This window comes from Epinephelus lanceolatus, chromosome 12, assembly GCF_041903045.1.
Source record: "Epinephelus lanceolatus isolate andai-2023 chromosome 12, ASM4190304v1, whole genome shotgun sequence".
Classification (NCBI taxonomy): Eukaryota; Metazoa; Chordata; class Actinopteri; order Perciformes; family Serranidae; genus Epinephelus; species Epinephelus lanceolatus.
The window spans coordinates 28,441,910-28,466,745 of record NC_135745.1 but is presented as its reverse complement, the minus strand read 5'-3'; the positions used below and the strand labels follow the sequence as shown (position 1 = coordinate 28,466,745).

The following is a 24,836-nucleotide window of genomic DNA, read 5'->3' as shown; positions in this document are numbered from 1 at the left end:
GTTGTAGTAGTAGTCCAGCTCACAGAAAGTAGACTGTGGGTATAAGCATTTCACTGGCCGTCTATCTCAGACAGTGAGACACTTCCTGTATGTTACTGTTTTCAGACCAACCTCAACACTGTGTTTTAGTGCTGTGCGTGAAACAACTTCCCAGCTAGCAACCTACATGTGAAAACATCTTCTAATGTTTTATGTAGTGTTTTCTTTTGCTGTTTTCTTTTGGGGGGAGTTAGCCAGGTTATTGCCAGAGCTTGCAAACATTGTGTGGGTCCTCAGATCAGGCTCCAAATATTGCTCAAATTTTCCTCGATCATGGAAATAACACATTAGAATATTAAATTTAGGCGGTGTTCCCCTTTCATCTCTGCTCAGAGCGCCATTATTCCACTATATTTTTGCACAGCAAATAGTTGTTTGCCACTACATTAATGTTCTGATTGTAAAGTAATTGATAATTGTAGCTGTTAAACGAATGCATCAGAGTGTAAAGTACAATATTTCCCTCTGAAATGTAGCAAAGCAAAAGTGCAAAGTAGCATAAAATTGAAATACTCAAGCAAAGTTCAGGCACCTGAAAGTTATACACTTGAGTAATTGTAGAGTTATTTCCCACTACTGCAAAAGAGCAAGTTGATTGAAGCTGAGAAAATAACTTGCGGCTGTTGTCTCCGCCTGAGGTGTGGAACGTGTGTTCTTTCATATGTATGTGATGTCCTTATCGAGCCACCTGCATCTTCACTTCTTATTCAAAAAAACAGATTATAGCTGCTTCTTATATAAAGAATATCTGGCATTTAAAGAGCATGATTGAGGGAAACTCAAACCAGAGAAAAGAAAGGATCACCCTACATCGAGTGAGTCATAGACTTAACTCATTTGATTTAATTAACAAACTCTGGAACATGAAGAGTTTGCTGAAATACAAGAGTTGGTTTACAACTTCCAGATCCTCTCCCTCTGCATAAATAATTCAAACTGAACCACACACAGACCACATTACTTGGTCTGCAGCTGCTCTTTCTGCCTTAGAGTGCACATTAAAGAGCGACACATAATTATCTGCTGGAATGGGAGGTAGCTATGTGGACATTAGTCAGGGGGCACGTGTGTGTGTGTGGGTGGATGTAGAGGTGAACGGTTGGGTGGATGTGCCCTTTACTTTGACAGGGTACAAGTAAGGACTGTAAGCTCTACCGCACAAAGACACGTCCTGGCAAAGGTACTGCGAGAGAGAAGAAGAGACGTAGGCAAAGAAGAAAAATAAAATGAATAAAAAAATTATGCAAATGCTGCTCTTATACAACATCATTTCAGCACCTTTGCTCTGCGTTCAAGGCCAGAATGAAACCTTCATTAGCTTGTGCAAGATGGGCCGGCAGACTAACTCAATACACTGTAGGAAACCGGTTCAGCCTTGGATTTATGTCAACAGCGCAATATCAACACCCACAATACTCAACACAAAAAAAGTGCATTCATCTTGAGAGTCATTGTTGTTTAATAATATGATGTCAACATATATTGCCCTCAGGTCATCAGTATTCACCGTCTGGCCATGATGTGTGTTAAAGGTCAGGTGGAAGTTGCAGATGCACCATAAAACAGATCTCACTCAGCTTTAATGAAAATGTATTCAAATGCTGAGACATGTTGTGCTTTATGTATTCCTTTTAATATCCCTTCCGGTAACACACATTAGATGGAGCTTTCCATTATGCTGGGAAATCAGTGTTGCTGCTGTTCACTTTCTGTCTGTCTGGAATACAGAGTACTAAAAGTTGTTGTGGTTTTGACAAAGCCATGTGATGTGTTGTGCTCATAGTCACCGCACAGGCTGGAGTATCTGCGCTAAGATCAAAAGCTAATGTTTACTATAAATGTACCCTCTGCTCAGATCACACAAGCACAGTCAACTTAAAGCCCACATACTGAAACTGGCAGCCCGCAGGGGAGCGAACCACCTCGGATTTCAACTCAAATTGAACTGTTGTGCGAGAATGGCCTGACGCAGGATGTGTTGCTTTTCATAACAGTAGTGTTCTATCCACATGAGTAATCCCCGAGATGGAAAGTTTTTAGTGCGTTAGAGGAGCAGTGTGTAAGATTAAGGGGGATATGTCGGCAGAAATGTAATAAGATACAGTAAGTATGTTTTCTTCAGTGTAAATAGAGCCATTTACACTTTTTACCGTCTATCACTGTAGTTAGCAGCCCCTCTGCGACAAAAGCGTCATAAAAACATCAATTTTGTAACATGAAACTGGTTTACTCAGTGCTCCTACTGGTTTAAATCACCCGGCGTGTTTGTTTTTGGAGAGACCACTGTGGATAATGCAGCTCCAGTAAAAACCTCCTGAACATCCGGATTGTAAATTGTGAGAAAAGAAAAGGTGAGCATACATTAGCAGTTGCTGAGCTAGCGGCTCACCGCTGACATGCCAAACCATCCGTTTGTTTACCTCTGCAGATAATTCAGCTCCTGTTAAAAACCTCCTGAATAATGAACACTGAAGTAATTCTAACAGAGAAAAGTGGCTGCAATCTGCAATCCTCACAGCTAGATGCCACTAAATCCCCCTAAACCTTGCACATGGGACCTTTAAAGGAGCAGTGTGTAGGATTTAGTGGCATCTAGCAGTGAGGGCTGCAGATTGCAACCAGCTGAAACTTCTCCCATGTGCCAAGCATGAACTCCTGGTTAGGATTCCTTCAGTGTTCACTGTTCAGGAGGTTTTTACCAGGAGCTGTACTATCCAAAGGGGTCTGTTACTTCCCAAAACAAACAGACCAGGGGTCTCATTTATAAAACAGTGCATAGGATCCATACTAAAAATGTATGTACAGACAAAAGCCAAAAATTAAATGCGCCAAAAAAAGGTTTAACTATTTCTACTATCAGGCTTCCACCTCGTCATCTGTGTCGCCAATTCCCTGTTTCCAAAATGTTCGTAAGCATGGGTCAAAGTTTCTCCCATCAAGTCTGTTTCTATAGATCAGAACTTTTGCGTGGGAAGTGGCGTACGCCTCTTTTCAGGCCTCATTTTGTGAGTACGCAATGTTTATAAATGAGACCCCAGGTGATTTAAACTGGTTAAACACTGAATAAAACAGTTTCAGGTTACAAATTAGTGTTTCTTTGATACTGTTTGACTTGTTGCAGACAGGCCACTAGCCCAGCACCTGCTAATGTGTGCTCACGTATTTTCTCTGATAACTTAAGATCTGGACATTCAAGAGGTTTTCACTTTCACTGAACAGTTCCCTGTTCAAATCTGTGTTTAGCCAGCACTGTTTGGCAGAAAGGCTGCTAACTACATTGGCTGACACAAAAACTGTGAATGGCCCTGTCTAGAGCCAGTATTTGGTTTGTCCATTCTGGGCTACTGTAGAAACATGGCGGTGCAACATGGACCAGGTGTAGATATAAATGACTCATTCTGAGGCAATAACAACCCAACAATTCTTATTTTCAGGTGATTATGAGCTAAAGATGCACACTAATATGATATTTAATTTCTCCCCCTAATCCTTACACACTGGACCTTTAAAATGGCCTCCTACAGGCAGAAAGATCACCAGTGGACATAATCCCATCTGTGAATAGACCATCTCTTGCATTTAAAATCACAAAAACAATTGAACTTTTTCTAATGTTAAAATTAAAGTACAAGGGCTGCATTTATAGCTGTTTTAGGGGACAGGCTCACAAGCTGAAGATGTGGAGTCTAATTAGCGAATGACTCAGCAAGCCAGAACTCTGGGGTATTACGCCTGACTTGTGTTTTTCACTTTAACACATAATTTCCTTGCAAGAAGTTTCACGTCACCCACCAAAACCTTTACAAATATCAAGGCAGTGATGATATTTTAAAAAGACTGAGGAAGGTAGAGATCGTGTTTTTCCTTATTACAGTAATCACCTTGCCCTCATTAATTTTTCTTCCCCATCACCTTGAGACTGGTGATTAGAGTGTGTGTGAGATTCTTTAGTCTCACACACTGATCTGTGACAGTTATTGTCCCCCCAGCTGACAGATCAGGGTGTTACTCACCTGAAAATTTATTGGGTGCAGTCAGCCTTGTCTAATGACAGCTGCTTGACTGGTGACGTTCATTTTCCCGTCTCATCAGTTTCTGGGAAGCTTCACACAGTTGCACAGAAAGTGCAGATATGTGAAAATGATGAATGGTTTGTTGCTATGCTGGATGCATGTGTGTGTGTGTGTGTGTGTGTGTGTGTGTGTGTGTAAGTGGGTGTATCAATGAAAGATAATGACGTCGTGATGAAGCAAATCAATGAAGGAGAACCCGCTCGTTGATATTTGATTGTTTGTTTGCAGCCCATTTTGCATCATAATCTCCATAATTAATTTTCATGATCACAGCAGAATACAGCTGCAGACCTTGGACTTAAGAGAATAAAAGCCACATTATTTCACCTATAGCACTGTTACTGAAGGCCCGTTAAGAAGATCCTGTTTTCTTCCATTTCTCCTGAGGGGAAAGAGTTGACCTCTAACAATTTACATAAGGTTACCTCAACAAGCACATTCTTACTAAAAATGAGATTTCATTTTGAGGTGAATAATTGTGTGTTTTGTAAATGGAAAATTGAGTTTGGAACATGTGAGTTGACAGTGAGGACAGTCAAATTTAGTGTTTGTGCTGATGACAAGAACCTGGACTTTGTTCTCAATATTGTGTTTTTATCATGGAAGGTTTTTTTTTTAATATATAAATGTAGATGATGACATGGTGGTGCAGTGGTTAGCATTGTCGCCTCACAGCAAGATCGTTCCTGGTTAAAACCCGGGGTGGGGGAGCCCTTCTGTGTGGGTTTTCGTCCTCCCACAGTCCAAAGACATGCAGGTTAATTGGTGACTCTAAATTTTCCATAGGTGTGATGTGAGTGTGAATGGTTGTCTGTCTCTACAGTATGTGTCAGCCCTGTGATAGTTTTATTCTTATTTCTGACGTTGTGGTGGTTGATTTTGATGTTGCCCAACCTGAGGCAGAAAATGATTTTACAAAAAGAAGGAAAAATAAATATGACAGAGATGGGTTTGCCTTTTTCAAGGGCATATTTTGCAAATGGCACTGTTTTTAAATTAATGAGAGTTCTCTGAAAACAGGTATATTTTTTAAGGTGCACTGTCTGTATTTACACCTGTTGTTTGTATTTATGAGGGAGATGAAACAACACATCAATGATTTCTGTCACAAATGCTTTCAAAACAATGAACGTATTCAGTAGTTTTACAGTTTTTATGTGAACCATGAATCACTCAGGTCTTTATCTCTGCTGTATTTCACCTTGTATTTGTTTTGCTTTCATTGTCTTTTTCTGCTTGGCACTGGTTTCGTTTTCTCAGTGATTCATTTGCATGTGTATGAATTTGATGATTGATGATGATGATGACACCGTATGTCTACAGTTTGAAACAAAAAGTTCACTACTTCCGGTTATTTATTTAGAGCTTTATTTCTTATAATAAAGACATATTAAAAACTCAAGGACGTTTAGCAGCACATTAATTTCAAGAGACGAACCCTTAATTACGCCTTTTCTCCAAGTACATGACGTGTTGTTTAAAAAAAAACACGTAAAAAATAAAGTATGTTTTTAAGGCTGGAGTTTAACGCTGGAGGGACTACTTCCGGATAGCCATGTGTTTTTCACACAAATATGATGTCACCAGTCATAATAGCAGCGATTGGTCAGTGCAGCAACGGGGCGTCTATTCTTGCGCTCTCATTGGCTGCGATGTTAAATCCCCTCCTCCTGATTGGTCCGCAGCTTCGCTCAGCTATTGGCTGAATTCACGCCCGAGAATTTGAAAATCGGTGCTCGCCTTCACACAGAAGGGACCAGCTGCTCGGGGAGAGGAAGAAAGACAAAGATTAGGACGTAATCTGTTTAAAAACAAAGGTAAGAGGTGAAATAAAAGTTTTTACGTAGCTAACACACATTTAAAGTTTGTTTGGATCACGCGGTGAAGTTAAATTGTGCACAAGATCACGGTGTTTGTGTCGATTGGATGAAGCACAGCTGCGGTGATGTTATATTGTTGTAGTTCAGGGAGTTTTTAAGCAAACAGCTGTTCATTAATAAATTTGAACGCCTGTATTTGGCAGGAAGTCGCAGCCATGTTATCCGGGGATGACGGTGCCGAGCTGCAGTGCTGTGTGACGGTGGAGCAGTTGAACCTCTCCGGTCAGGCCACCCGGAGGCAGGTCATCCGTAAAGCCTCTGTGATCCTGGGCCGGAATGAGTTCCAGGAGATCATCCTCCGGGTCAGCGACGGGAAAGTCCCTCAAAACTACCCCCTTAAAGACTTCAAACTTTTCACCAAGTTCGCCAGAGACGGGAAGTGCACCATCAAACTGCTCCCTGAGAACATCCAACTGCTCATCTCCAACTGCCCCTCTGACCGGCTGCACCTCTTCCTCAAAACCCTGAGCATCAAACACCAGGCCCGGCTGAGCTGCAAGCCTCTGAGCGGCAGAGAGAAGCTCAAAGCCGGCCTGCCCCGCAGCTTCGAGGCCATCAGCCCCCTGCAGCAAAAGGATATCCAGAAAGTCAATGAGCTGAGGAGTAAAGAGGCGCCTAAAGGCCTGGCAGACCGCACCAATAAGACTGTGGCAGGGACAGGACAGCAGGTCAAAAGGTCGAGGAGTGAAACTAACTTCAGCCCAGTGAGTTGAATACACTCAAAAAAACATTTTAAAAGTGTTTTTATCTGTAGCACACTGCTGAGTCGACCACCATCTTTGTATCCGGTCTGTTAAGTGGCTGTGTATTGATTGTTTCAGGTGAAGGCCAACCCAAGCAAAAAGCCCATCCTGTCTCTGCCATCACGGAGGCTGAATAAAGAGCAGGCGGCTGTTCTGAGTGCTGTGCTGACTGGGAAGAACGTCTTCTTCACTGGAAGTGCAGGTAATAAATCAAATTGTGTTTTGACAAAGCCAAACACTGTTCATCTGCACACACTGCGATGCCACACAGCTGGTTCGATGTCAGCAAAGTTTCCCTTTATATTCATTGTCTTGTGTGTCGATCAGCAGTGATGTGGTGGTTCACTTTTACACTGTGATCTGTAGCCTATAGTTCAGCTTTAGCTTCTAACTATCTTTGTCTTTTTAACCTGTTGTTGCTGCTGAGTCAGTTTGACATCCTGGATATATCCTTCAAACACAGACTGTAGACCCCTCTGTCTGCTTCTCTCTGGAATCACTGTTTCATTTTTCCAAAAATATGACCACCACAAAGGGGCGTGGCTTAGCGAGAGGTCAATTAGTTATGAGCAGCTGGTACATAGAGAAACAAACAAAGGAGCTAAAACGTTGACCAAAACCCATAAATAATTAATGCTGGGAAACACCCTTTCATAACACCATAAAAGATCAGATAACAATATATTAATAATAGTGGAGCCCAGGTATGGTTGAAACACCTTTTGGCTCAGCGCCTGTCACTCAAATTTTGACGCAGTACTCTCATTTGTCTACCATCAAATGTCAATGTTTTCACCTTCTCCACCTGCGTCACAGAAACTTTTAACTGATGTCAAAGACAAGGAGTTCCATTGTTATTACATAGGAGTACAACAAAATTAGTTGTGACACTCAAGTGATGCATTTCAACAGATAACATAAAAACACAAGACATTAAATAGATAATTATGAAAGTATTTAAAGTTCAGCAAAGGGCTGAGTGGGTGGCAGAATGGCAGTGGTAAATATTATTTGATTTTTGTTTTATTTAGTGTGCTGATGGCAGTGGGGAAAAGAAACTGACTCGGAGTCTGGTGGTGCGTGTTCTGGCAGCTCTGTAGCGTCTGCCAGATGGCAACAGTTTTAAGAGTTGGTGACCAGGATGAGAGGGGTCGTAAATAAAGTTTTTGCTCTGCTGATGTAGCATGAAGGGATGAGTTCTGCAAAACAGGTCGTGCACCAACGTGCTTAACAGACACAGACACATGAGTACAAATACAAGCACAGAGACATAAAAGTGCACAGATGAGTCGGACAACATCAAAATAAAACAAGTTTAAACCCAGGTAACCAGATTGAATGAATAGAAGAACAGGTCAAACACAATTAAAAGCCAGAGAATAAAAAATGGGTTTTAAGGTGCGTCATAAAAGCATCAACAGACTCAGCCTGTCTAATGGCGGCGCTGTAGAGAGAGCCTTGTCCCCGGCCTTTCTTCTCCATGAATGGGGCACAGCCAACACACCACGGTGGGTGGATCTGAGTGGTCTGTGGTGGCGTACAGGGTAGAGCTCTGAGATGAATGTAGGGGCGAGAGCATGGAGAGATTTATAGACAGTTAGACGGATTTTGAAGTGTATCCTGAAATGAACGGGGTGGCGGTGTGAGGATGGAAGGATCTGGGCGATGTGGTCTCATTTCTTGGATCTTGTTAATAACCCGGCAGCAGCATTTTGATTTTGTTGTAAATGGGATATGGTAGCCTGTCATAGCAAACTCCTCCCGTGTGCTGTATTCAGAATACAAAGTGCTCCCATCAGGGATCCTGTTTAATACAGGAGGAGAAACCTGAATAGGTATAAAATCTTTCCTCCCTCCTCTAAACTCAGATGGTGTTGCATTTATGTGACTGCACTTTATGTTTGCACTTGCCTGCTCTGCACTTAATGTCTTGTGTCTTATGTGGCAGCCTTTATGTCCAAGACAAATGTCCCGAGGGACAAAAAGTAATCTTGAATCTTTAAATTCACACGCAACATCCTGACACAAAGAAGCTGCTTTCAGGACCATTTGTCTAAAACAGATACTCTTGCAATATTACTGTCTGACTGACTTATGTTATGTCTCTCTGATGCTGTCATTTAGGTAACATGTTTCAGGCATTTTGTCTTTAATATTTCCTCAATAGATCTGATTTAAATCTCCTTTTTGTGACACGTTTATGGTGTTTTTCCTTGTGAAGGTGTCTATGTTGAAAGATATAGGCTACTTTGCAGGAATTTCCTTAAGACCAATGTATAGACTCATAGAAGTAAGTCTGTCACACCATATTGGCCTGTGTGAAATGCTGCAACAATCAAGTACAAAAGGCCACAGACGAGACGATAATAAAGTCCCAATGTCCTCAAACAAAAACTTCCTAATTAACAGTGTCTCAGCTTGTTACTGTTGCTGAAATTGGTCAAATTTGTTGCCGTATCAAACAACAAACATTATTAATCCTAAATAAACAAGCTTCAACCCTAACATGTGATCAGGTTTTGAACTTTGTCCACTTTTGTGTCAGGATCAGCTGCAGACTGACTTGGCAGAGATGGCTGCCATCTTGTTTTTACATGGATTAGTGTGTTGTGCTCGTACTACCACTAGATGGCACAAGAAGTGTCCACAAACAAGGACAACAGGTCTAAGCTGAGCAGAATGAATTACATGGTGCAGCAAAGCCAAAATGTGATGTCCTCGTATGAGGCTGTAGGGTCTCAGGAGGATAAAGTGAGGTGACACGCTGATCTGAGGTTGGATTTTACTTTCACTTTCACTGGCAAGCGTGTTTGCAAACATTAACCATCAATCCTGAATGGTATACCCTTTCAAGCTCTTTTGAATGTGTGTTTTCCAGGTACAGGAAAGTCCTTCCTACTGAAGAGAATCATGGGGTCTCTTCCTCCAAAGAGCACCTTCGCCACCGCCAGCACAGGAGTGGCCGCGTGTCACATCGGAGGAACGACGTTACACAACTTTGCTGGTCAGTCTCCAAGGAGACGGAAATTGTTTGTTACAAAACACTGACACAAATGTGTCTGTAAATAACACATAATTAGTGGGGAGAGATGTGCAGAGGGTTTTTATCCTCAACATCAACAAGACATATTGAGTGGTACCCAAATAATTAGTCAATTTGCTGTTTTCAATAACGGCCTCTCCTGAAATTAGTCATTGCTGACGGACACAAAGCATGAGGCATAATCTTTATCAGTAGAGAGGCAAATAACACGTCTTTTCATTACCAATTAAATCTGCAGATTATACTCTTTTAATTAAAGTGACACTTTGCCAATGTGGCATCTTCAAGCTGCTTGTTTCATTCAACTGTATTCAGTTTACAATGATACAAAACGGTTGAAACTGGACTATCAAAACACAATTGTGTTCACAGTCCTGTTCCTTTGGTTGTGCTTACTTTGTCAAAGTAGAGCTGCAGCCTTTGACGGCGCTATAATGTCTGTGTGATGGCGTTTTTCAGGTTATGAATCTTTAATATAATCAAAGCAGAGGTGTCAGATGTCTCTCCACATTAACAGATGTCTTTTAATTAAATCTTAATAAACAGTAGAGGCCGTGCATTGAGTGTTTGCATTAGGTGTTATGCATTTATGTTCCCTCAGACCATCTGTCTTCCCATCCTCCTGTCCCCGCACGCTCTCTCCAGGTATCGGCTCCGGCTCGGCCCCGCTGGAGCAGTGCATCGAGCTGGCTCAGAGGCCCGGGGTGCTGCAGCACTGGACCAGCTGTCGACACCTCATCATTGATGAGGTCTCCATGGTGGAGGCTCAGTTCTTTGACAAGCTTGAGGCAGTGGCCAGGTGAGACGACCATGTAAAAATAAAATCACTTCATGCTGCCACAGTATATCATAATAGAAATCTTTAGTGAAGCAGATTGTAGATTATTTTTCCATGTTTTGTGTCTAAGTGACAAATGGAGACGACAGTTTTTGAAATTGGTCCAGGATTGAAGAGACAGCAGCGAAACAGCCTGCTATATAAACACAAGCATCATCAGTTTATGTCCACTAAAAGTGTTTGTTTTTGCCACTGACAGGCTCAGATTGTTATTTCAAGTGTCTGACAACATTATGAAAAGGATCCCTACAGAGACAGATCTTTTTCTTAAAGAGTAAGATCCTTTTTGTTTAACCAGAAACGGCTCCATAATCGCTGTCACCACATCCACCAGACTCCATTGAAATAAACAGTAATTTTAGCGTGTATAGAGCCAGCATATTTTCACATCTAACTGGGTGAATTTCATTTTTATTTCAACCAAACCAGAGTTGGTGATTGTTGGTACAGTGGAAAGATGAACCACGGCGTTTTTTGTGAATTTCATTTTGTTTCTGCTGACTATGAATAAAGTGTGTTTTATGATGTGTAAACAACTATTCATTTATAATTCGTAAAAACAAAACTGTATGTTGAAAGGTTAAAGAAAAATAAGTTTCAGCTGTGTGTTGAAGAGTGAACAGAGAATGGCAGACGTCAAGGTTTTAAATGGTCTGTAATAACCTGCTCATAATGTTTGATGCTCAAAATTCAAAGTTTCCAAACACACTGTGGGGACACTTAAGATTTACACACCCCTGTCAGAGACTCCCATCACCTCCTAAATTTCACTGTGATGCTACAGTGACAGTGTTTGAGCACAGTGTGACTTCAAGCAGGAAGGATTTTAACACAATTTGATATGAATTTCAGTGTGCTTGTGTCTTATGGTTTATGGCTCCAGTTAGATTGGACCATATCCTGGGTTTTAAAGCTCAGCGTTGTCTGATGTGAGCTATATTTTGTGACACACTGCATTGCAGATTTGATATGAGATTATAAAAAAAAAGCATGGCTGTCAGATAATCAAAAATAATTCAGCCATGTATACTTTATAATCACTGCAGGCATTTTTTGTGACACACATGACGCTCTTTGTGATGCTCTTGTAGGTCGGTGAGGAGGTCGACTCAGCCGTTTGGAGGCATCCAGCTGATCGTGTGTGGCGACTTCCTCCAGCTGCCTCCTGTTTCTAAGGGGAGGGAAAAGGCCAGCTTCTGCTTCCAGGTCAGATCATCCTGGATCTTAGAGCTCCTCCATGTTTATGCCATTGTTTTGGTAATGCTGTGGTCAATGAGCTGACAGGGCATTAGAGCGATTGGGTCATTAACACTGAAGTGTTCTTTCAAGTCTATGGTGTATTTTGAGTTATAGTTGGAGATGGAAATTGTAATATTTTGTGTACTCACTCATGTAAATTGTAGTAAAGACTGATAGACCATTTGACACTTCCACAGTCACAATACAAGACTGCTTATCTATTATTTCCGTGCATGTGCTGAGAGAATGATCAGAGTTTATGAGTCAGTACTGTTCTGAGTCATCTACTCACTTCCTGAAGAGCACAAAAGAAATACTTTTCTCCTAAATTATTATTTATCAGTTACTCACCCCATATTGCATTGAATTCATTAAGAAAACGTTGCTTTTTTCCCCACATGCCTCCACAGTGAATGAATAATCTAAAAATAGAAAATTCTTAATTAATAAAGTAAAAGGGGTCTGCATTTAACAACAGCTGAACTTTATCAAAACATCTGCTTACAAACTCCAACAAAACTCGTGCAGTATAATCCAAGTCTCAATTATCCAGTCGTATGCTCAGTATTTCCCAGACAGACATTTTCGACAAGGAACTGAACGGTAAATTTACCTCACTGAACACAGGAGCTGCTGGTGTATGCTGCCTCAGTCTATTAATCAGGATTTATACTTGTGTGTCAGCTCCATGCAGAGCCTCTGCCATAGCCTACACATGTGACCTACGCCGCTGGGAGCATTTATGCTTGTGTGGTGGTGTGTCTGTGTCACTCTGCAGTTACACCTCCAAAACACTAGTCAGCAGCGGAGGTTTCTGTGAAGTGCTGTAAAGTGTAGTTGATTCAAAACACACATTAAACACACATTAAACACACATTAAACGTGGCTTAATAGAGACCGTTTCAAACACAAGTACACAAATCAGCTTCACTATAACTCGCAGCATTCACAGACAAACACTTGTCTTTATCTGGACACATTTTCCCCACAAATACAACATGCTAACGTTATTAGCACAAGCCTATGGCATTTTACATTATATAAATTAACCTAGCGAAGATGTCCCCTATGCATATGAAGCCAGGAACAACAGCAACATTTAACAAAGGTAACGTTACAAAATTCAGCTCCATTATAACTCACAAGGTTCACTGACAAAACAACTGTCTTATACTAAACACGTTTTTACAAACAAATATAACATGCTAACGTTATTAGCACAAGCCTATGGCATTTTACATTGTATAAATTAGCCTAGCAACTAGTGAGATTTCCTCTGCTCATATGAAGCCAGGATAAATCACACACAAGACTTAAAATGTTATTTTTGTGGAGGCTTTATTGGCTTCACTATTTATTGTTTTTTTTATCTGTGAAATTAAAGTAAATAAAAGCTTTGTTTCAACTGGGAGGGAAATGGGTTCAGCTTACAGAAACAGACAGGAGGTCTGCGTCACCACGACGTGTAGTTACATTTCTGGGGAGGTGCATGTCAGGCTACGGCGTCTTATTTATCCAGTCATTGGATTCTTTGTTCACTGTGAAAAACAAAGTTTTCTTTACAAATTTTATGTAAAACAGGGTGAGTAATTGATATACAAATTAACAATTTATAGGTGGGATTTTCCTTTAATGGATGTTATTGAAAAAGACCTCTTCCCTTTTTCAGGCTAGGAGTTGGCGTAAGGTCATCCAGGTCAACATGGAGCTAATGGAGGTGCGGAGGCAAACTGACCAGTCATTCATCTCCCTCCTGCAGGCAGTGAGGGTGGGCAGGTAAAGTAATGGGTTCTGTCCTTGTTTTTCGAGCCATGTCATTGACAAAGTGTGTTTTATTACAGCTAATGTGATCCTCACACACACGTATTAGTCCAAATGTAGAGCATCATGTGTTGTCTAGTTAAGAGCGTTGCATAAATGCCTTTAGAGCTGTTTGAGGCTTTTTAGGCCTAGCAGGTCATTTTTTTACTCTACAGAACATTTATTCTCTGCTGCAAAAATGGCTTTGCTAAATGAAATGTTCTGTCTCGATTAACACCATTTAGGGTGACAGAGGAAGTCACTGCTAAGCTGATGGAAAGCGCCTACCATAACATCGAGAGGGACGGTATTCTAGCGACCAGGCTGTGCACGCACAAGGACGACGTGGAGCTCACAAATGAGAACAAACTCCAGCAGCTGCCGGGTCTGAATTCTTCCATTTCCTTTTTTCCTCTTCAACTTGAAACAGGTGTTTCTTCATCTTGATCCAGGTGAAAATAGGCAGGACGGTTGACTGTGTTGAAACCTATTTTCAGTCTCAGCCAGACACCCCTTACTTTCTGACTCCTGCTGTATTCTGTTTAGATATACTTCTATTTTTGTAAGCCGTAACTGCGTCAGTAAACTGTGAGGAGTGTTTTTAACCAGCAGTTTAAACATTTTTTAGATTATTTTTTGGGCAGTTAAGTCTGAACTAACAACATTTGTGATGATTTTTAACCATTTCCTTGTTTGTGGTTTCATACTCAGATATGTTAGGGTTCTTATATAGTGAATCTCTCCTTGTCCTGCAGGGTCAGTGCGTGCGTTTGAGGCTCTGGACAGCGACCCAGCCCTGGTGAGGACGATAGATGCTCACAGTCCTGTCAGCAGGCTGATCCAGCTCAAAGTGGGAGCTCAGGTGAATGTACTTTTTATTCTCCACAATCTACTGCAGTTTAGCATGCAGCAGTGAACCTGTGATATGTGTTTGGGTGAAGACCTTTTTTGTGCTTTTTAAGGTCATGCTAACAAAGAACCTGGATGTTGCCCGAGGACTGGTGAACGGAGCACGAGGGGTTGTGGTGTCTTTTGAGACTGGAAAACATGGTCAGTATCTCTTTTTATCAAATTATCTCGATACATATTGTAGACATATTTGCTCGGAGGAGCCATATTTTATACAAAATCATAAAAATGTAGTTGTAAATACACCCTGAGAATTGCAGAGGATGCAATGGTCACAGAAGGATATTTTATGAAAGACGAACTTAAAGGGTAACATTGGTATTGTTCAGGCTGGACCCTATTTTCCCACACTTTTGTGTCTAAGTGAGTAATGGAAACAACAGTTTTTGAAAATGGTCCAGTATTGAGTGAGAGCACTGCGGACGGCAGATGCAAAACAGGCTGCAGTGTAACCACTTGGGGCATTTGTTCACCTCTAGTGTACATTCCTTAAAGTACTGTTTTTTTGTCACTAACAGGCTCAAATTGTTATTTTAAGTGTCTGACAACATTACGGAAAGGATCCCTACAGAGATAGACCTTTTGTTCAAGAGTAAGATCTTTTTAGTATAACGAGAAACAGCCCCCAAATTACTTTCACCAAAGCCACCAGACTCCATTTAAATAAACAGTAATTTCATTATTGTGACACACAGTTCATATAAAGCTGAAAGAAGCAAAATGAAACTCACAAAAGCCATCTTGGTTCATCTTTTCACTGTTCCAACATTTACCAACTCTGGTTTGCTTGAAATAAACTCTTAATTCAGCAGTCAGGTGTAAAAAACATGCTGGCTCTATACATGCTAGAATTACTGTTTATTTAAATGGAGTCTGGTGGGTTTGGCTATTGAGCTTTCAGGGCTGTTTCTAGTTAAACAAAAAGGATCTTGCTCTTTAACAAAAGGTCTATCTCTGTAGGGATCCTTTCCATAATGTTGTCAGACACTTAAAATAACAATATGAGCCTGTCAGTGGCAAAAGCAAGCACTCTTCAGAACAAAAATTGATGTTGCACTCATGCCCTGAGTGTTTACATTGCAGGCTGTTCCTCTGCTGTCTGCTGTGGCAGCCTTGCTCAACTGGACCAATTTCAAAAACTGTCTCCCACACTCAATTGGACACAAAAACACAGGCAAATAGTGTCCAGGTTGAAAAATAGCAAAGTTACCCTTTAAGGTCTTTCATGTTGTATCGGTAGGTCAGGCAGAAACAAAATGTCATATTCCTTTAAAATGCCACAGATTATGTCTTTTCAGTAATGATGGTGGTAAATTTCAGTCCATCCATGCACTGACTCATCCTCTGTTGCCTCAGGACTCCCACGTGTGCGTTTCCTGTGTGGTGTCACAGAGGTGCTGAAGCCCGAGCGCTGGGTGTTTAAGTCCGGCGGTGGGATCCACCTGAGTCGACAACAGCTGCCACTCAAGCTGGCCTGGGCCATCTCCATCCACAAGAGCCAGGTGAGTACAGGTTCGGCCACACTGGCGACAACTCGCGCAGCAATACTTAGACAAAAGCTCTCAAATCACCATGATGACATCCGTTTGTCTTTGTGGCAGACACTGCTCAGTGTTGCCATGGGACACCAGTGTTTTCTGTGCGTTCCTCTTGAACGCGTGACTCACATGACGTGATTTGAATTCAGTCAGTCTGAAACTAATTCATTTTTCTTTTTGTGCGGCATTTGTAGTCAGCCGATGGCTGGAGCTGAGTCACTGTCTGCATTACTGCTCTTCAAGGTTAAGATGAAAAGGAGAGGGCAGATGAGAGCGATGTCAGAAATATACACCGTGTTCAGATAAAAATAATTGTCTCATTTAACCCAGGAGAAAAGTCTAGTCACTAGTAGTAGTGTTGTGTTATCACTGGATTTATTAAGTGTGAGGTTTCTCTACATCTTTTAGCTGTTGTCATGAAATTGACAATAGCTAGAAATGATCATAGAATTTTGTACAGATCTTCATGAGCCACAAAGGATCAAGCAGAGTTTTTATATTCCTTGTCAGCATCTACTGTACAGGATGGATTGGCACAAATTTAGTACTGACGTAATTGGTTCCCAAATGATAAATCTTAAAGGCTAAGTTGAGTATTTTTTAATCTGGACCCTATTTCCCCATGTTTTTGTGTCTAAGTGACTAATGGAGACAACTGCTTTTGGAACTGGTCCAATACTGAGTGAGACGGCTGCAGTTTGTAGCAGCAAAATAAGCAGCAACGTATCCACTCGGGGCATTTGTATCGTTATGTCTCAAAAATTGCCACTGACGGGCTCATAAGTGTCTGACAACATTATGGAGAGGATCCCTACAGAGATAGACCTTTTGTTAAAGAGTAAGGTACTTTTTTTTTAACCAGAGATGGACCCAAAATTGCCAGACCATTAAATACACATTCATTTTAGTGTGTACAGAGCCTAATGTTTTCACTTCTACCTGGTGAAATAAGGGTTTATTACAACCAAACGAGAGTTGTTTAATGTTTTTATGTCTAAGTAACAGTTTTTGAAATTGGTCCAGTATTGACGGAGACAGCAGTGAAACAGCCTGTGATGCAAACACTTGGGGTGTGTTCGTACCATCAATTCTGTTCGCAAAAAGTGTTTGCTTTTGCCACTGACAGGCTCATATTGTTATTTTAAGTGTGTGACAACATTATGGAAGTGATCCCTACAGAGATAGACCTTTTTCTTAAAGAGTAAGATCATTTTTGTTTAACCAGAAACAGCCCCGAAATCACAATTCCCAAACCCACCAGACTCCATTTAAATAAACAGTAATTTTAGCATGTATAGAGCCAGCATAAGTTCACATCTAACTGGATGAATTAAATGTTTATTTCAACCAAACCAGAGTTGGGGATTGTTGGACCAGTGTAAAGATGAACCAAGATGTTTTCTGTGGGTTGTATATTGTTTATTTTGACTTAAAATGAAGTGTGTTTTACGATGATAAAATCAGTGTTTATTTAAATAGAGTCTGGTGGGTTTGGCGACGGCAATTTCAGTTCATTCTGGTTAAACAAAAACGATCTTATGCTCTCACCACAAGGTCTATCTCTGTAGGGATCCTTTCCATAATGTTGTCGGACGGGTATTATAACAATCTGAGCCTGCCAGTAGCAAAAACAAACACTTAGTGGACGTAAATTAATGGTGTGTGAACATGCCCCACGTGTTTACATTGCAGCCTGTTTTGCCGCTGCTGGCTGCACCCCAGGTTGAAAAATATCAGTTACCCTTTCATACCTTTGAGGTTAGCACTGCGGCAGCTTTGGCTCAGAGGTAAAGTGGGTTGTCCCCGTGTTGAAGTATCCTTGGACAAGATACTGAATCCCAGTTGCTCCCGATGGTTGTTCCATCAGTGTGTGCGTGAATGGTTACTGAGTAGCAGGTGGCACTATGTACAGTAGCCTCGGCCATCAGTGTGTGACTGTGTGTGTGTGAATGTGACATGTAGAGTGCAGTCCATTTAGTCCATTCACTGTACTACCAGGCTGGCTTGAGACCTCCTGAAGGGTCTGCCTAAACAGTATGATATAACCAGCAGGTGTGCAGTATTGGACTACTTAACACTGTAGTATTTGTATGCAATATGGATTCTGACCACAGCTCTAGTTCCTCTGCTCAGTATTCACACTGCTGTTTCTAACACTACTTTTCCCATCCTCCTTTTTATCGTGATGGATGGCGAGGTGCTCTCACTCGCTGTGCTATTAAACAGAGTGGCAGCATGTTAATCTGGTTAACTGAAAACAGATTGTTCTTGGCTGGTATTCATCAGGTTGCCCTGATTTGCAATCAGTCTTTTTGTAAACCTCTTAAATTGAACTCCACATAAACACCACCGAGTTTTAAAGCACTGTTTTGTAGTAGTGAATGATGAACAAAAGAATGGCACAATGAAATCAGAAGTGTTGTATTTCTTTCATAAAATCCATTTCCATAAAAACATTTCCGAAACTCAGTCTCAAAATCACACAGCACGCAGAGAGACTAGGTGAGTAAGACCAGGTGCCACAGTGCTATTTAATGTGGGAAATTGCTACAGACACCCTGAGCACCAACCCCGGTGTTAGTGCTTTCCAATAATGAGCTGTTATCACCGATCACTCCGCTGCCTCACCGCCTGCTTCCACAGCAAACTACATCCTGACCTGAGACTGTGAAATTGGTTTGAGGGGAAAATGGTGTCCCTCTGGGTAATTGAGTTCAGTGGCCACGACCGATGTGTCACCAATGTTTGATTTACAGCAGAGGAGCCGAAGCACGGGGAGATAAAGGGAATCCCACACCTGGATCCCTTCAGAGGAAATAAGCGGACATAAAAGGATTTTAACACCTAGGAGTAACAGGATTGGGAGGCGCAATATTGGACACACCTTATGTCAAATACTGCAACGTCCATCCATCAATTTTACTACAAAATGGATTCAATTCTGGGTTGTAAAATTGCTTTTCTGACCTGTAACCAGTGTTTGTCTCCTCTTTGTTTACTTTAGGGAATGACTCTGGACTGTGTGGAGATCTCTCTGGCGCGGGTGTTTGAGAGCGGCCAGGCCTACGTGGCCTTGTCTCGGGCTCGGAGCCTGGAGGGTCTGCGGGTGATGGACTTTGACCCCCGCGTGGTCAGGGCGGATCCAGATGTTCTCGTCTTCTACAGCAGACTAAGGAAGGAGAGGCTGCTCATGCAGGTGGGTGCAGAGGTCTCCCTCGTGTCATTGTCATTACCTACAAGGGTGCAGATTGTGTTTCACCATCGGGCGGTGACATATATAAAATGGCAGAGGGGATTTTCAGCATCAAACACTTAATTTCCTGTATTCTAGTGAATATTTCTGCACCAATTTGTTGCTTTTCTGCATAAATTTACGGTGGAAATGTCAAAAGTCGTCACACACAATCAAGACCTAAAACCATATTATATTTTGTAGCAGTCACATCACATGGTAGATTTGCTGACGATCCTCATTTGATATACATTTCCACACACCCTTCAGTCTCATTAAACACCTTCCTCTGTCTCCGCTGTCCTCCGCAGGCCTCCATGGATGATTATCTTGGCGGCAGCAACAAAGAAAACTCCTGGTGAGAAGATGAATTCATCCACATCTCCTGTGACATTATGCACTGTGTGCATGTTTTATCTGCATGATATCATCATGTTTTATTCCTCATGAGACAATTTGTTTTTTAAATGACTGCAACAATCACAGACATCAGCGATCACAGTCTACCTCACGGTTTTAACTGGCAGCACTTTAAGTCACACTGCCCCCTCCTGGCCATTTTTAATAGCTTCTTTTTTATGCCTTGATTTTTAATTTATTATCATGATTGTGGCATGTGTTTCAATAAAGTTTTAGTCAATTTATTTCTCTGCGTGGAGTGCTGTTTTGTCAGTGAGCCTTCTGAGTGCTATGCCATCACTAACTACAACACATAATAGTGGAAAGTAGTGTAATATAGTATACTATAGTGTTGTTTTTTTTTTGGTCCTTGTTAACAATTTTCCACAAGGAATGCACAAAATAAAGAATAAATAACAACAAGGCATGGCATTACAAGAAAAAACAAAACAAACAAAAAAATAGACAAAGGTTTAGGCTTAAGCTTGTAATACCTACCCTTTGAACTCGTTTACTACTAGGTTATATATTAAAAAAGCAAACTAACAATACAAAACAGAAAACAAAAAGAGTAACATAAAAACATACACAGTAATAATACCCCAGTTTCTCACCATCCCAATAGTTAATTCCCTTGACAGGTGTAAATCTATTCTTTGCCATTACCTTTTGTTTTGTTTTTTTAAACATACCTGTTCCCTTAAGTTCATACTGGCTCTGTCTAATTTCAACCAATTTTAAAGCTGCCACTGATGATACTATTTAAAGTAGTCGCTGTAAAGCAACGTATGTCTGTTTTAGACTTTTTTTTTTTCCTAAATATCCCCAACCTTAATTTTATGTCATTAGATCTAAGAAAGGCAGCAAAACTACAGGACATCATTGCGTGGAATTGGCCCAAAGCATCCTCTGATACCATATGATCACCTCTTAAGACTGTGTGATAATCCAGTATTTATCATTGCATCATGTCAATGGACGATATATTGTCCCAGAAATAATTGTGATAGATATTATTGTCATTTTAGGGCCATATAGCGTCATAGTGTTAGTGCGTGGTATTAAAATTGTGTGGTTAGCACCGTCACCTCACAGCAACAGGGTTCCTGGTTCAAACCCAGGGTGGGGGAGCCCTTCTGTGCGGAGTTTGCATGTTCTCCCTGTGTCAGCGTGGGTTTTCTCCAGGTACTCCAGCTTCCTCCCACAGTCCAAAGACATGCAGGTTAACTGGTGACTCTAAATTGTCCGTAGGTGTGAATGGTTGTCTGTCTCTATGTGTCAGCCCTGTGATAGTCTGGCAACCTGTCCAGAGTGTACCCTGCCTCTCACCCAACATCAGCTTCTTATTCTTAAGAACATTTAGACACTGGAATAGAAAAGTGAAAAACAATTAAGATATCCTTAGTAAGCAAGACATAAGAGTGTGTGTGTGTGTGTGTGTGTGTGTGTGTGTGTGTGTGGAGGAGCCTCGCCCAATGGTTTAACTCTGACAGAAGCAGCTCAACCAGAAATGATAGTAAAACATGTCTCAGCAGATTTTTTTTTCCATTCATGTGGTGCTATTAAAAAATGCCAAAACCCAAGTCTTATAATGGCTGGGAGAACCCTGCTGTTTATTCTGGCATCATGCTGGTGGCTTTTTTTTTTTTTTATGCAAACAAATATACATGTCAACACAATGGGCAATATCATAGAATATATGGATATGACCTAATTTTTGCAGACCTTGAAAGTGATAATTATCGTGACAGGCCTAATAGTGACTTTAATGTATCCCTATTACTCAACTGTGTTCCCAAATCTGACACATTTTCTCTCACATCAGATCCATAACCACTAGAGACAAAGTTAAGTATACAGTCAGTCACTTCCACGTGTACCACAGAAGAATCAAATGTGTTAAAATGATGTGACTCAGACAAACTGGAAACCAAAGTAAATCTTTATTTCCCTGTTAGAGTGTATCCGTGACCAAACCTGAGGTAAATATGCATTGCCAGAGCAGCCTACTTGCTTTTGCAAATGAAGTGACCACAGTGAGAGTTTGAGCCTTTTCTCTGCACGACCCTCGACAACTTCAAAGCACTCATTACTAAAACAAGCAGCAACTCATATGTTACATGCTGCGTCTGACCCCATCTACACACGTGAACACTGTACACAGAGGGGGGCATGTAGTTAGTGCAGGGATCTCAGAGAAGAAATTTACATTAATACACAGGAGAACAACAACAGAATGGCCCTGATTAATTATTTTACAATTTTAGCAGATAAATAGATTCTACAGCTGGAAGTGGTGGAAGCTGGACTGGATGTTTCATTTCACTTTATGGAACAGCTTGTGTGCTACCTGTAAACAGAGAGGAGACACATTTAGTATGTTCACTGGTCAACAACGACACAAAAATGAGCTCTTTCAAAACTCAATTCACATGTAGTCTGGTTTCTTATATACTTTGGGCACTTAAAGAGAAAAAAGAAGTGTACATCGTATTTTCTCCACTTCCACCCTCTTTTTGGTTCCAACACACTTACACAATGGTCCCGTGCATGCAGGAAGTCGAAGAGTTCTTCCGTGCATTCCTCCGTGGTGTTGGATCTCGAGCCGACTCGGGCTTCACACGTCTCCAGAAGCTCCTTGTAGTGCACACAGTGTTCGGTCTCCTCACACTTGGCTCGTATCGCATCAAGAGGGTCCTGAGGGGCACAAAAAGCACATGTGGCTATCATGGTTCTTCATCATCCCCTATATTATTATTCCCAAAAAAATTAACCAGTCACATGACTGACGATTAAGTGTTGACACTACAGCTGCTGTCAGCAACTTAATTCGTTGTCTCCACTTGTGATACTGAAGCCCAATTTTTCAATCTTAGGCAAAACATTTCTTAAAGTCTTTGGCAAATCAAGCTTGATGCTCAAACTGATATTTAAGCACAATGCACAGAATGATGATTGTTGTTAATGAGGGTGATTCTGGATGAAGTACTCATATCAAGTTTTACTTAACTAAAAGTACAAAAATATTGTCATCAGAAACTACTGATACTGCAGAACTGTTAATTTCAGAATGTGTATTACATTTTCAGATTATAATTTTAGACAATACGTATGTAACTTGTTGCCGCTTGTTAAGGGAGGGCTAACTGTAATTACACAATGCTGGGTAGCTTGTGAATTTCCGCCTAGGATCAATTAAGTCATATCTTAACCTTTAATAATTCATTGTTAATTTTATTTTGTATTATTAATCTGATTCTGAAAAGTAAGTAAAGATATCAAATGAGTGTAGTGAAGTATAAAGTATAATATTTTGGCTCTGAATTAAAGTGGTGTAGTTAATAAAGTTAGTAAGTTCAGTATTTCAGTAAATGTATCTTACGTTCCACCACTGACTGAAACACAACTACAGTGATGTATGTATGGAAAAAGTCAGATTCTGTACTGTCTTATAGCGGAATATACAAACCTAATTATCACATAACTTGAATGTGAGCTCGTGTCTTCTCTGCCCACCATGTTGGCCTTTTTTTATTTCACTCATTTCTGTCCTTAAAGGTCCCTTATCATGCTCATTTTCAACTGCTTTTTAACTAGAACATATTAACATGCTTTGACGTTCAAAATACACTTTATTTTCCTCATACTGTCTGCCTGAATATACATGGATTCACCCTGTAACACTCAGTTGTAGCACCTGTTTTTAAGCCCCAACTCTCGTAAAAGCCCAGTTTGCTCTGATTGATCAGTGTTTCCAGGTCTTCAATATCATTGCTCTGGGCATCTTTGCACAGTCACCGAAGCAGGGCAATGACTGTAACGGCACTGTTGTGGCACTTTCTACTTTTATATGGTATAGTTATGCAAACTAGCTACTGCTCCACCAGCTCAGTCTTGACAAAGTGCTGAAAAACATCAATGAGTCCAAAATGGTATAAAATTAAAAAAAATTCCGCACACTTGCATCTATGCAGTGTTTCACTTTATTTGTTAAGCTTTTGGTTTACTTGACCTTTGTGTGCTCTGACGAAGGTCAAGCAGACCGAAAGCTTAACAAATAATGTGAAACACTACATAGATGCAAGTGTGCGGAAATCTTTTTTTACCATATGGTATAGTTGTGACATCATAACTTCATGGACATCCTAACAGCTCGTTTAAGGGCACAGTTTCTGAATATGGACTGTGGATGAAGCATTTTGATACCTTCCCTGTATTTACATAGTTCCTACCTACTTTATAATAAAAATAAAGACCTGGAAATTTGACTTTTTCCTAATAGGTGACCTTTAAATATCTGTCAATACCTATACAGTTATTTAAGGTGACTAGTGTCTATACTTTAAACATTTCTGTAGTTTATTTCTGAGAGTTTTGAGTGTGATGGCAGGTGAGTGTTTGGGTTGTACTCAAAGATATTCATCCGTTATATGAAGAGCAAACTTACCACCATGTCTTCCTCTTCTTCCTCTTCCTCCTCTTCCTCCTCTCCCCCCTCTTCTTCCTCAGCTGGGGCATCTTCCTCCTGATCAGTAATGAACATTTAATTACTTTAATTTTTTAAAATCATACAAGTAAAACACTTATTACAGTAGCACATGTTTTAGGTTTGAGGAGCATCTATAGTTTTGTAGCTATACCAAGTGATGAACATCCAAAAAACCAATAGCAACCACCTGTGTTAACTCTTACATATATTTGAGAGGTACTCTGGACCTACCGCAGCAAAACTGCGGAAATATAACGTTATGTGAAAAAATAGACTAATGTACAGTTTTATAATTTAATCAGCCGTCCACGCTTGATACTCCAGGTGAAAGGAGGACACGACACTCGTTACACCGCTTAACAGACCAGCAGAGTTGAGTAACATAGCCAAACACACACACAAAAAGCGGCTAAAAATACAAATAAAAGTCTTTTTCAGTACCTCGTCGTCGGGGTCGTCGTAAGTGATCATCTTCCGCTCAAAAACCATGATTACAGCTCTGAAATTCACCCAAAAACCCCGACAGAGGACAGCTCGACAGCGGCGCTGCTTTTCGTTGAGGACGTGAGGTCGTTCACGCGCAGGAAACAACTAGAAGGATCACCGGACGTAGT

General features: G+C 40.9%; 2 protein-coding genes across 2 annotated transcripts; one reads left to right on the top strand and one right to left on the bottom strand.

Moving 5' to 3' along the window:
* Positions 1–5,794: 5,794 nt before the first annotated feature.
* Positions 5,795–19,978, top strand: pif1 (PIF1 5'-to-3' DNA helicase homolog (S. cerevisiae)). Its single transcript, XM_033650403.2, has 13 exons — positions 5,795–5,929; positions 6,136–6,696; positions 6,814–6,937; positions 9,614–9,739; positions 10,424–10,577; positions 11,708–11,822; positions 13,525–13,631; positions 13,901–14,040; positions 14,411–14,517; positions 14,618–14,705; positions 15,921–16,066; positions 19,107–19,298; positions 19,646–19,978. The coding sequence occupies exons 2-13, from the start codon at positions 6,148–6,150 to the stop codon at positions 19,694–19,696; spliced, it is 1,899 nt and encodes a 632-aa protein (XP_033506294.2). The 5' UTR covers positions 5,795–5,929; positions 6,136–6,147; the 3' UTR covers positions 19,697–19,978.
* A 1,683-nt stretch (positions 19,979–21,661) lies between these two features.
* LOC117271885 (cytochrome b-c1 complex subunit 6, mitochondrial-like) lies at positions 21,662–24,808 on the bottom strand. The gene is made up of 4 exons (XM_033650408.2): positions 24,664–24,808; positions 24,181–24,258; positions 22,269–22,430; positions 21,662–22,083 (listed from the first exon to the last, which is right to left on the bottom strand). Exons 1-4 carry the CDS (start codon positions 24,709–24,711, stop codon positions 22,051–22,053), a joined length of 321 nt encoding a protein of 106 aa, XP_033506299.1. The 5' UTR covers positions 24,712–24,808; the 3' UTR covers positions 21,662–22,050.
* Between the last annotated feature and the right edge of the window lie 28 nt (positions 24,809–24,836).